We start from the raw sequence: 14,102 nt of genomic DNA, 5'->3' as shown, positions 1-14,102 counted from the left end.
TAAACTGTCTAAATACAGATTCCTTTGAGCAGTTAAAAGATTGATTAGAAATTGTATTGGTGAAGGATTTTCACTTTTTGGGCCAATGTTTGCTGCTAAGTTTCCATATCCCTTACCTGCTGTGTCCCTGGCAGTGTATTGATTAATATAATTGGTGTAAATAGTAGCTTTAATGTTTGTAACCTGGGACCCTTGAGTTAATTCTTTTTCTTGTTATAGCCCACCACACCTTTGCTCTGTAGGAATGCAACTTCATCTAATGCTTTTGGAGGGTGTCGCTTGACTTATCACCTTTAGAGAAAAATAAGTTTTCTGAAGAAAGGGTCTTAAAATGTTAACAGGCCTCCGGGCCAGAAGATGATGCAAATCACCTAAGCTTTTGCATATGATAAGTTTGCAGGAAGAAAGCCTGGCTTGCTGCATGACTCTACCCCTTCCCCCATTATCCTCTATGCATAACTTAAGGTATAAAAACTACTTTGGAAAATAAAGCGCGGGCCTTGTTCACCGAAACTTGGTCTCACCATGTCGTTCTTTCTCTTACCTTCTGGCTGAATTATTCAGCCTCTTTTCTCCACAGAATTTCCTCACTGAGCTATCCTTATTTCAGCCTCTTTTCTTCACTGAATTTTCCTACTGAGCTATCCTCATTCTATTACTCTTTATATCTTTGATAAATATTTAAATAAATAGGTCGCCGACCCCGTCCCCGCTTCGAATACCCTGGATCAGCCGGGGCTGGTCCCCAGCAGCAACCCACTCCAGTATTCTTGCCTGGAAAATCCTATGGACAGAGGAGCCGGGTGAGCTACAATCCATGGGGTTGCAAAAGAGTTGGCCAAAACTCAGCGACGAAACGACGACATGTAGTGACATCATGTAAAACTGAAAGGTAGCATCTTGAATGCCAATTGCTAAAGGCTTAGATATCTCTAGTTATATACCTTAAAAGCACATCATATGATATGTACTTATTAATATATCAATAATTGTATAATATGTAATTATATGTAAATTACGTATTTATATAAAACTTATTATATCTCAAAGCAAGTTAATTCATGTTTAGCTCTGACCCTTCTAAGGAGAAATTAAGTCATGATGCACATCTTAAACAGTTTGTACGCACATGCTAAGTCTCTTCAGTCATGTCTGACTCTTCGTGACCCTATGGACTGTAGCCTGTGAGGCTCCTCTGGCCATGGGATTCTCCGGGCAAGAATACCGGAGTGGGTTGCCATGCCCTCCTCCAGGGGATCTTTCTGACCCAGGGACCGAACCTGTATATGCTACATTGGTAGGCGGGTTCTTGACCACTGAGCAACCTGGAGGCCCATACCATCACCAGAAAATATCCAACTGGGCAATTCCGTTTATATACTAAATGATTAATTGGCCAAAGCATTTGGAAAAAACTTGAACTCCAAAGTTGGAGGATTCTTCTCAGTGATTTAACATGGACTGAATTCTGTTCAGTGGCCACAGGCTGGTCTACTTTGGGCTTACCTAATAGGCTATGCTGGGGGGCCAGGTATTGATGTTCTGATTTCTGAAGCAAAGGAGCCAAGTTATGAAAGAGGTAAAATGCTCCTGTCTGCTGGGCTTTTTTACATGCATCATCATCTTCTTTCAGTTCACATAAATACCTGTGTTTTGGAAATAATCAAACCATTACAAAACCATACTTAGTTTCCTGTACAACGTTCATCTTTGAGAATTATGTCCCTGCATTGCTCTCCCACCACAGTTATTTCTTTTTATTTATTTATATCCTACATTGCTTTAAAAAAGGATATGACTCTGGGAGATCATTCCCTCCTTTGTCCTACTGTATACCTTGTCCATACTTCTGTGACTGCACTTACATGGTTCTATTTATTAATCTATCTGTCTCCTCTAAGATTGAAATTTTCTTAAGGGCAGGCAGGGTCTGTTTTAGTTATGATCTTGAGTAATTAGCATATTGAATGGCTCAATTCAATAAATATTTGACTTGAACTTCAACAGTAATAAATATTTACTGAATTGAACCTCAAGGTACTCTGCCAATATGCTGTGAGGCAAGAATTTACATGCCATGGAGGGAAAGGAAAGTAAGTACAGTGATAAAACATCAAGCTCGCAATGGGATCAGACTTTATTATTGCAGACAAGGAGCAAACATATACCTTCAGAAACCCCTTTTCAACCTAGGGATGATAAAATAAAATTTTTATCTTAAATGCAGTCTTATTTCAAGCATCTATTCTCCCAAGTGGATGCCATTAGCTCCTTATCTCTACTAAAGGGACCACTGATGAAAGTGAAGCCATATTTGACATTTATTTAATAAGTAATATTTTCAGTAGCCAGAATTAAACTGTAGAAAAAAGAGCATCCTATAATTAGTTTCTCAAAAAAAAGAAAAGGAATGGAGCAAGTGCTATACCTTCATTAAAGATGGCCTGAGTCTATCCTTTCAAGAGCCTCAGGAATCAGGCAAAGTCTGTGTGGTTTGGGGAGGGCTGAATGTGGACTCCCCTTCTGGGGCCTTAGGGATAATGATTTTTGTTTTGTTTTTGTTTGTTTGGCTGTGCCATATGGCTTGCAGGATGTCAGTTCCCCAGCCAGGGATTGACCCTGGGCCACAGCAGCATAAGCCCATGAGCCTAACCACTCAGCCACCAGGGAACTCCCAGCATAATGATTTTGACTGTTGAAATCCCTAAAACAGACTCTCAGGTATACAGTACATTTTGTCGCTTAAAGTGGGAAATACAGTTTACAGATATTTTCTGTGGAATCTGGGAGCTTTTGTAACATCAGTAGCATTAGCTCCACGTGAAACTACAAAGCAAAATGATAAACAGGCCCCAGTGGTATCTTTAGAAACCTATTTTTGACTGTATGATAAAAGCGATTGCAATGAGCTCTTTGTAAACAGAAGACAAAAGGAACCTGAGATTTTAATACTCAAGACATTTTTATAGTTATTGTGAGTGACTGTAATCTCCTGGGACAAAGACTCCGTGTATGTCAAAGGAGAGACAGGTGCACTCAGACATTACCAAATATTAATATAAACAACAGAACATACACTGGTGCCTTTGTAAAAAAGCAGTAAGAGTTGTACAACCCATGCTTTGCCCTAATGACCATAAAAAGCAAAACATCTACAAAAATAACCAGGTTAAGGTCTTAAACCCAGGGTCTCGTTGCACCTGGGACTGAGATCCAAAAACTTATATTCTTCTTGATTGGAACACGTTTTTTAGAAATGCATTTTCTTGTTGTACACCTGAAACATTGTAAAGTAACTGTATTTCAATAAAAAATAAGCTATAAGGATATATTGTACAGCACAGGGAATATAGCCAACATTTTATAATAACTTTAAATGGAATTTAACCTATAAACATTTTGAATTATTGTGTTATACACCTGAAGCATATAATAAATCAACTATGCCTCAATAATCAGTCACTTAAAAATGCATTTTCTCCTTTTAAGTATAATAGTATGGAAACCACAACACACTAAGATTAACAAACTTCAACTGTTGTTTTCTTGTTATAAAAGTTGACAAATAGTCATTCTACTGAAATTAGAATATGCAGTTACCAATTTTTTTAAAAAAGGGAAATCATTGAGAATCTCACCACTCAGAGATGATCACTGTTTATCCCTTGGAATTCTCCAAACTATGTATTAATATTATCCATTTATACATATACAATAAATTGTACAATAAATACTTTTAGACTCCATCTACTAATTTGTAGGCTTTTTTTCTTAAACATTAACATTTTCACACCATATTCTTCACTGACAAAATTTTATTTTTATTATTATTATTCATTTTCAATATATTTAATCACCTTAACACTCGTGTTTTTAGACTATTCAGTAATTCTTTTTTTTTTTTTTTTTCTTTTGGTGCCGAAACCCGGGATTGAATATTCAGTAATTCTATTATTATTCTCAGGGTCTCAGCCTGAGAACTGCAAATAACTCAAATGTCAATATCTAAAACAAGTATTGCAATTTTGTTTTCTCACTCTTGCTCGTATGAGATTGTACATGGTTGTGTGCTTTTATTTTTTATTTATTTATTTATTTATTTTGGTTGTGTGCTTTTAAATTCTGGACTGGGCGCTCATGTATGGGAGAGCTTTCAACATGAAAAGCTCTCGTTGTGAGTGTGTCCCTCCAGAGGGGTTTTACGTTTGCTTTTGCAGGTCTACAAATGCTACTTAAATTCTTTTCATAGGTTGGGGATTTGGAACTACACCACATAGACGGTGCAAATTTATACCCAAAATTGTATGACAGCAGGCTAGTGATTTCAAATTCACAGATTTTACATTTGCTCAGACTGATGACAAAGAAGTCCTTTTTCATCCTCCTGTACTGGTGTAGATACTTTTTTCCAGACTGCCTCTCACTGAGGTTTGTTCCTGGGGGAAGGAGTTTGGGAAGTGTAGTATGCAGGGAATGGAGTTACCTACCTTATTTTCAGCAACATTAATGAACTATTATTCAGTAAAGTTTTAATTCCATCATAACGGCTGTATCATAATTTAATTTCTCCCTTACTGTTCATTCATCCATTCAACAATATTTCAGTGCCTACTATGTGCTAGATACTAGGGTTCTATGCATGAGAGGTACCATAGTGGAAAAGACTATATTATTACCTTAAAAAAAGAACTTATATTTAAGTATGTCAGACACTTTAGATATTATTGGAAATTTAGAAATTCTCTAATTATATATAATTTGCATTGAACATCTTTACATGTAAATCTTAATCATACATCCTTAAGCCCCAACATAGAATTCTGAGGTATGTATATTTTATAATTTTAATGGACCAAAGATAGAAAAATCAGAGCTCAGTTTGGTCAAAACTCACCGTGTCTTAGTGACATAGGTTGACAGCAGCCTATAGCACCAAAAAATTTTTCTCCTGCAAGCAGTTCCACAATACAGGGACATTGTCAGGTCCTTAGGAGAAAAAGGAATTAAAAGAAAAAAAAAGAGCATGCAATTTGAAGTAATGAATCACCAAGAGGGTTATACTTTAAGCCAGAAAAGGATCACTTTTTAATATTAAGAAAAGATACACTGAATAGAAGTCATGATCTGGCTTCTAAATTATATCTCTACTGCTAACTAGCTGTGGGATGTCAACTTTTCAGTGTGTGTGCTCAGTTGCTCAGTCATGTCTGACTCTTTGCGACCCCACAGACTGTAGCCCGCCAAGCTCCTCTCTCCATGGGATTCTCCAGGCAAGAATACTGGAGTGGGTTGCCATTTCCTACTCCAGGGGATCTTCCTGACCCAGGAATTGAACCCAAGTCTCCTGTGTCTCCCACATTGGCAGATAGATTCTTTACCACTGCGCCACCTGGAAAATCCCAACTTTTCAGTACCTCTTTCCTATCTACAAAATTAAAACCTGTTCTGCCTAGCTAACAGGTTGTGAGAAACAGATAACTGTCCACTAAAAATCGTGGGGTCCTCAGGAGAGAAATGTGGGAGTTGCCAAGCCAACGCCCACATTTCTCTCCTCCTATTTGATGGTATTAAAATTAGGTCTAAACAGTATAATGTTACTGAAAGTGATGTGTATCTCTTCTAGGCTGGCACACTTAAGTATGGGTTTGCCTTCTCCATCTTTTCCCCATCTGCTTGGATGACTTCAAAATGGCAGAGCCATTAAATGGAGGAGCCTGGATCCCTGAATCACTGCTGCTGCTGCTAAGTCGCTTCAGTCGTGTCCAACTCTGTGCGACCCCAAAGACGGCAGCCCACCAGGTTCCCCCATCCCTGGGATTCTCCAGGCAAGAACACTGGAGTGGGTTGCCATTTCCCTCTCCAATGCATGAAAGTGAAAAGTGAAAGTGAAGTCACTAAGCCGCTTCATTCGCGTCTGACTCTTAGCGACCCCATGGACTGCAGCCTACCAGGCTCCTCTGCCCATGGGATTTTCCAGGCAAGATTACTGAAATGGGGTGCCATTGCCTTCTCCACCCTGAATCACTACGTGGAGAAAAGCCATCCACCAAGCAAAGACTCCCCAGAGTAAGACGTAAGCTTCTACTATATTAAGGCACTGAAATTCTGAAGTTGGTTACAGCAGGTAGCATTACACTAATAGACCAAGTAAGCCTAGGATTGTCTCCAGACTAATGTAGCCAAATTTCTCAGAATATGTGAAAAATGAAGTCCCTTTGAAAATGAAGAAGAATCCTGTAGATAAGAAAAATATAAAATCACAAGCATTAGGAAAATATTTCAAAAGGCAGCTATGCAAACCCACATGGATCTAAGATATTTCCTATTTTTTAGTCTTTTTGTGAGAGGAAAAATAACTCTATATCTTAAGGATCTATTCTCCAGAAAGGGACGTCTTTTAAACTGTATATCAGTAAGCCTTTTATTCTCCATGAAAACTACAGTTCACATTAGCAATAAAAAAGTCAAAGAAGAAATAAGAAAATCAGTATAGTTAAATAACCAAACACCCTTTTATTTATTTATTTATTTTTAAAATTTATCTGAACACCCTTTTAACTGTGCCCAAGGGAAGCAAGTTTTGACACTAAACCACCAAGGAATGTCTAAAATTTAGGCCTACTTCTCAGTTGCATAATTATGAATCACTGATGACTAATCCTTGGACAGCTTTGCCTATAATCTATAATGTAAGGGTAAACTATATTTAGTAAGCAACATTCAACAAAATATTTATTGAGTACTGACTTTATGCAAGCTTTCTGAGGGGACACAATAATGTACAGGATAAAAATCCTGCCCTCAAGGCACTCTTGCAGGAGAGAGAAAGCAAATATATAGCTTTCACAGAAGGCAGATTGTGATATGTGGGCTACAAAGTATTCCAGGAGAATATTAAAAGTATAGTCTCTATTTTAATAACCCAAAGACTGGTGTGATATCCTGGAGGAAATGAATTTAAAGTTAATATTCCTATCTCAAGTCCAACTCTGAGAATGTTATTGATATGATATTTTTAGAGGGAAATTTTGAAATATCTATTAAATGGTAACAGTAAGCACCCTTCCCCTGCAATTCCACTTTTAAGAATTTATCCTAGGAAGAAAAGGATACATACAAGACGTTAATTGAAAATTATGATAAAATGGAATAACAGAGCTCTAGAAACAAACAGATAAGAAGATAACAGTACAACAAAACATATGTAGTAACAGAGAAAGATATTCAGAATATATTACTAAGAAAAGCAAAGGGTAATTGGTTGGTTTAGCATTATCTAATTAATTTGTAAAGAAAAGGATATATACATATACAGGCCAGTAGAATTAATTAGATATGTATTTTTTTATTTTAAAAATGACTAGAAATCCACATGCCAAGCTATTAATGGTGACTAATTTGAGAGAGTGATATGGAGATAGGGATTAAAAAGGGTACTCATAATTTTTACTTTTTACATTTCTGCACTTACAAGAGTCTTTTAACCATGTGTTCATATTTCTTGTACATTCCCAGGATTAACTTCACTGTGAAGCTTTCTACAGGCCACTGTTCCCAGTAGCACTCCATCACATTCCCTGAGAGTCATGGGGAATTTCTTCGGTGAGTTCTTTGAATTCCTCTGGTGATACTGTAAGAGCTGTTTGTAGTTATGACTACCGGCTAATCTGTGTGGCCCACTGTGCTTTGCTGCCTGATGTTTTGCCTAAATGTAATGCTTACTAAATTCACCTTAGCCTACTGTGGATTTACATGGCCTGCTGACTCATAAGTTAATGATCTCAGAGCTGGTAAAAGACATAGTAAAGTTCCTCATGTAGTTTTTAAAAAGAATTGATAATCAAGAGGAAGACATAATTTAACTGAGAATTGTACCTTCATTGGTATAGTCATAAATCTAGTAAAGATTAAGTCTAGTACCTTTTCTAAACGGCTCCTTTTTATACATATAAAAAGCAGTGTAGACTATTTAAACAGAGAAAATTATTTCCTTTAAATTCAACTTTAATTGTATTTTCCTCTTTCAAATATATAATTTAAATTAGCAAATTAATACAATTGTATTACAGGACATACAGAAAACAGAATTGTGAGAGCACCCATATTATCACCACATTAATATAATTTATATACTAGTCTTTTGCACATATGACCTTTACATATTTGTAATCAGTAAACATTTTTTCAATTTGCTTTCATGAAACATGTCATAAGCAGGTTTCCATCTTTTTCTGTAAGTTTTATCTATTTATTTTTGGCTGCGTAGTATTACACCAAGCAGACTTCCATCCTTACTTGCTATATATTCCCCTAATTTTAGACATTAGGTGGCTCTGATTTTAAATTACCAGAAATAAAAGACTACTAAATACCTCTGTGCTGATATTTTCTGATTACTTCTTTAAGGTAAGGTCTCCAACATAGAACTACTGGGCCAAACTTTGTTTTAAAATCATATGGTTCTACATTGCTACACTTACAAAGTTTGATAGCATCTGGTTAAAAAAAAAAAAAAAGAACTTTTATATTATATTTCATTGATCACTATTGAGATTCAAAGTGTTTTCAGATTTAATAATACTAGCTCCCCTTTTGTAAAGTGTCAGTTTGATTTCCTGTGCTTAGTTATTTATTGTGCCTTTACTCTACTTTTGCCCATTCTAATTTTTAAAATATTATAGGATATTTACAGCATTTTCCATAATATGACCACTGAAATGCATTGTAGGAACCACTGGTGTACTGCTTTTCTCCGGGAAATTGTCATTCAAACTGAAGCTCAGCACACACACACAAAGACTCTTAACAGTCAAGAAGCTATGTGAAATTACTTTTTGGATAAAAATAAAATTTCTGATGGCCCTATATTATTTATAAATCTAATGCAGGAAAAATTTTCCTACTGCTTTTCTGAAATGGTTTATGATTTCCACTTTTGGGGTCTTTGGTGTGATGTATTATTCAAAATGTATTGACCCAAGGGCTCACATTTGGTAAACATACTGGTCTACAGCTAGAAAACATGCTGCATATGAAACACATCCAGTTGCTCAATTGCCCCATTAGGAACAGGATAGTTGTTTTTGTTTGAATTGGCAACTATTATTATACTTTATGCCAAATCACGCACTGGAGATAAAAATGCACTATTCACACAATTAATCTTAGAAGAAAATATTAGCACCCTTATTTTACTTTAGATGACAAGCTCAGGCCTGCCTTCTGTTTTGTTTACAGTGCAAATGCATGTCTCCTCCAAAGCAAGAAAGGGACAGGGCAGTAAGACTTGGACTGGAGAGACTCAAACTTTTTTCCTGGCTCTCCCACTGACTGAATTTGTGACCTGGAGTTGTCACCTAACTTGTTGGGGAGCTTGGTTTCTGTCTCATTTTTCACAGGGGAAGGAAAGGGAGAAAAGAGATCTAAAGTGTATTATTACTATGTCAGATTTTGACATACCTAATTCTCAGCTCTAATAGACTATAAAATCCTTAAGGGCTGGGACTGCATCTCCCTATCTACAGCATCTAGTATAGTCCCTATCACAGAAAAAACACAATATACTGAATGAAAAAGTGAATTTATTCCATTTTATAAGAGAGGAAGGTAAAACTTTGAGAGGTTAACCAATCTGAGATACAGTCTAGAAAGCAATAGATGAAAACTCAGAGCTATCTGGCTCCAAAGGTCATGTTTTGATGAAAAATACATGAGGAAGCACCTTCCAACATTCATGGACTATTTAAGTTTTTAAGAAGTATAATTTTTAAAAAGTACTTTTAAAAGTAACTTTTTAAAAAGACTGATACAGGTAAAAGTTAATATTATTTTGACTAAAAACTATTAAATAATGATGAGGCAAGGCCCTTAAGCGGAACAATTTCTCTGAACCTCCTATAATAAAGGATTCATATATGCTTCTCATCCTGTTCATCTTAACAGATGAAAGATTCATTTAGAAAGCACTATAGCATGACAAAAAAGTCCACCTCTAATCTCTGTGATTACTTCTACTAAGAAGAGGCCAGGTTCAGTAGTGTTTGAGAGAGTCTTTTTCAGGGAGTCTGACTTTTGATGATTGTGGACCTCAGTGGGATGGGAAACATGGAGAATGGTGGAGCCACTGGGAAACACATTTCAAGCTCTCAGTGACCAGCTATGTGGTTGGCTTTCTAAAAAATAAATGTTCCTCCCTTAATTCAAAATAATTCAGACAATGCAGAGAAGTTAACAAATTCCATTTTTAAACGACTCTCCAAAAAAGTATCAGAAAATTATTAGCTGGAGTTAATCTGATAGCTCCAATAATTTATGATGCATAACTGTGGTTTCTGCAAGAAGGAAGAGAATCTGACAGAGAGCTTTTTTCAAGTTCTGGTTCTGTCTCTTCATAAAATCTTTCTTCCACTTAGAATCTGAATATGTTTCTCGTCCACTGTACTTACTCTGAATTCTCTTAGGGGTGCCTTCCTAGGCCTCAAGAATCCGAACAACCAGGGAACTCCAAGTCTTCCAGGGAAGTTGGACTCTTTCCTCAAAGAATGATTGCTGCCTTTGACACACTTCCCAGAATGCTCCTTGAGATGCACTCTGGGAAATGTAGTTCAATCCTCATGCCTGCTTGCTAAGCTCTCCAAAATTAACCATGATTGTCAAAAGCATGCTTCTGCCACACTTCCCAGAATCCTCTTAGGATGCATTCTGGGAATTGTAGTTCAATCCCCAGGCATGCTGCTATGCCCTCAAACTACATAGTCAACCATGGTGGTCAAAAGCATGATCTTCTATGATCTAAATTCATTACCAGGAGGACTACTCTGGTAATTCTAGCATTAGATCCGTGAAAGTGGAAGTGTTAGTTGCTCAGTCCAACTCTTTGTGACCCCATGGACTGTAGCCAGGCTCCTCTGTCCATGGAATTCTCCAGGCAAGAATACTGGAGTGGGTAGCCATTCCCTTCTCCAAGTGATCTTCCCAACCCATTGTAGGAAGATTCTTTACTGTCTGAACCACCAGGGAAGCCCATTAGATCCATTTTTCAATAAAAAATATAGTCTTTACACCCATCCTTCTACATAGAACAGGGCTTTCCTGGTGACTCAGATGGTAAATGAAAATTTCTGCCTCTGTGTAACTTACATTCTAGAGGAAGAAACAAATAAGTAAATACATAGTGTATCAAGTAGGTATAAATGTCAGGGAGAAAAATAAAGCAAGAGAAGAAGACACAGGATTTTGCTGTTTTATATATCTGCCTCATTGCTAAGGTGTCATTTGAGCAAAGACCCTGAAGGAGCTGAGGAAGGAAGCCAAGTGAGTATTTATGGGAAGAGAGTTGTAGACAGAAAAAAAATTATCAGATGCCAAGACCCTAGTGGGGAAGTGTGCCTGCCAGCTTTGAGGAAAGTCTAGGACAAAGCGTGGTGGGCAGAGATGAGATTAAAGAGTAGCCAAGCACCAGATCACGTAGCACTTTATAAGTCTTACAGTTCTTACAGAACTATTGTAATGCCTTTGGCTTTTACTCTGAGAGGATGGGATGTTACAGAAGAGTTTGAACAGGAGAGTGAGATGATTTGACTTACATTTTTAAAAAATCACTCTATGTGTGATTAGACTGTAGGGGATAATAAAAGTTATTAAATCTTGAATGTCATTGTTAATATGTACCAGGTTACCTGGGAAAGAAGAGTAGTAGTTCCAGTTAATTGACCAATTATTTCTTTTGGCCCTTACTATTAGCACATAAACCTAAGCTTCTTATCAGATTGATTCATTAGCCTTAAGGAAGGCACAGAAAATTTGAGGGAAACAAGATATAAAGTCAGTGAATTCCAAAGGAATGAGGAAGCAAGCTTAGAGAAAGTTAAGGCTCTGGTGATTTTTTAAAATCAAAAACTATATTTTTTAGCAATTAAGTGTTAAGTGCTATAATAAAAAAATAGTGCCATGGTCTAAGTGTTTCCATTCCCCAAACCCCTGATGAAATCCTGATGCCCAATGTTAAACTTTTCTGTGAGGTCTTTGGGCGGTGATTAGGTCATGTGGATTGAGCCATTATGCTCAAAGACATGGATGCTCTCAGGCTTGAGAAAGCTTCCTTGCCCCTTTCACCACAAGGCACAGCAAGTAATCTGCAATTCGAAAAAGGTCTTACAGGAACCTGACCATGCTAGCACCCTGATCTTAAAACCACAGCTCTAGCTCCAGAACTGAGAGAAATAAGTTTCTGGTTTTTTGCTAGCCTCCCAGTCTGTGGTATTCTGTTATAGCAGCCAAAACAGACTAAGACAAATAGCTAACATTAATTGTTTCCTGTATTCAAGGCACTATGCAAAGTGTTTTACATATTTATCATTAATTCTTGCATCCTAAATGATATACATTATTATTTACACTTTATAGATGAGAAAACAGAGGCTTAGAAAAGTTAAATACCTTGTCCATATTTATACAGCTAGTCAGTAGAAGGGCTGGATTTTAACTCAAGCCTATCTGACTCTAGACAGACATTGTGCCTTTGACTATCATAATGTACAATAGACCTGGGTTATGTCTGACTAGGTATGGGGAAGGAAACTCAATAAAAATATTGGAAAACATTGGAATGCTGGAAATAATCTCATATTCATAGATTGGAAGACTTAATTTTGTTGAAATGGCAATATTCCTCTAATTGATCTACAGATACAGTGCATCCATATCAAATCACAGGTAGCTTGTTTCTATAAGCAACAAAATAAAAAGTAGGACTTCACCAAAATTTAAAAACCTTTGTGCTGCAAATGGTACCACCAAGAACTTGACAAGAACACCCACAGAATAGAGAAAAACTGTATTGGCAGTCATACATTTAATAAGGGACTTGTATCCAAAAAATGTAAAGAACACTTACAACTCCATAATAAAAAGACGACTAACTGAATTTTAAAATGATCAAAGGATGTGGATAGATATTACTCCAAAGAAGATACAAAAATGACTAATACAGACAAGAAAAGATGCTGAACATCATTAGCCATCTGGGATGTGCAAATCAAAATCACAATAAGAGAACACTTCATACCCAAGAGGGAGGCCACATCAAAAGGGCAGATAATGACAAGGAGTGGTGAGGATGTGGAGAAAATGGAATCCTCACAAACTGCTTACAAGATCACAAGTGGTATAGCTGCTTTGGCAAACGCTTTTACTGTTCCTCCAAAAGTTAAACACAGAGTTACCAAATGACCCAGCAGTTCCACTCCTGGGTATATACTCAAAACAATTGAAAACATATGTCCACACAAAAACTTGTACACCAAATTTAATAGCCATATCATTCAAAATAGCTCCAAAGTAGAAACAATCCAAATGTCCATCAACTATGAAGGGAAAAACAAAATGCAGTATGTCCATAAACACTATTTCATTTGGCAGCATAAAGAAATGAAGTACCCATACATACTAAAACACGGGTGAAGCATTAAGCATGCTAAGTGACTCTATTCACAAAAAACCACATATTGCATTTATATAAAATGTTTAGAATAGGCAAATTGATAGAGATAGAAAGTAGGTTAGAGGTTTCCTGTGGGATCCGGAGAAGGCAATGGCGACCCACTCCAGTACTCTTGCCTAGAAAATCCCATGGGCGGAGGAGCCTGGTGGGCTGCCGTCTGTGGGGTCGCCCAGAAGTGGACACGACTGAAGCGACTTAGCAGCAGCAACGGCAGCAGCATGGCTAGGGATCGGGGACGTGTTGGAGGAGAATGGGGAGTGACTACTGGTTGAAACAATTTTGTTGTTGTTTTGGAGTGATAAAATGTTGTAAAATTGATTGTAGTGATGGTTGCACAATTCTGTGAACCTACTAAAGATCACTGAATTGCATACTTTAAATGGGTAAGTTATATGTCATTTGAGTTATAGCTCAATAAAACTGTTAAAATATTCAGCCAAATCATTAATTATGTTTAACAATTACAGTACATGTTTAGTAGATACAACAAATGTGATGTAAGTAGCTAGAATCCTCATAGTTTTTTTAGGTCATCAGGTAAAAATTGTCTCTCCTAGGGTGTGCTTAAGTTCAAAGCAATGGCTTCGTTTGATCATGTAAT

At 36.9% G+C, this 14,102-nt stretch overlaps 1 protein-coding gene across 2 annotated transcripts in view; it reads right to left on the bottom strand.

Moving 5' to 3' along the window:
• The window catches only part of NUDT13 (nudix (nucleoside diphosphate linked moiety X)-type motif 13), a 19,115-nt gene extending 8,564 nt beyond the window's left edge, over positions 1–10,551 (bottom strand). For both annotated transcript variants that reach the window (XM_010852272.1, XM_010852273.1), the window contains exons 1-3: positions 10,446–10,551; positions 4,895–4,986; positions 1,507–1,646 (exon numbers count right to left, since the gene is read on the bottom strand). In XM_010852272.1, coding sequence (XP_010850574.1) covers positions 1,507–1,646; positions 4,895–4,977 — 223 coding nt within the window. In that variant the 5' untranslated portion in view covers positions 4,978–4,986; positions 10,446–10,551. The remainder of the gene's footprint in view (positions 1–1,506; positions 1,647–4,894; positions 4,987–10,445) is intronic.
• Between the last annotated feature and the right edge of the window lie 3,551 nt (positions 10,552–14,102).

Source organism: Bison bison, unplaced genomic scaffold (genome assembly GCF_000754665.1).
Source record: "Bison bison bison isolate TAMUID 2011002044 unplaced genomic scaffold, Bison_UMD1.0 scf7180017864309, whole genome shotgun sequence".
In the NCBI taxonomy this organism is placed as follows: Eukaryota; Metazoa; Chordata; class Mammalia; order Artiodactyla; family Bovidae; genus Bison; species Bison bison.
This window is presented reverse-complemented; position numbering and strand designations above follow the sequence as displayed.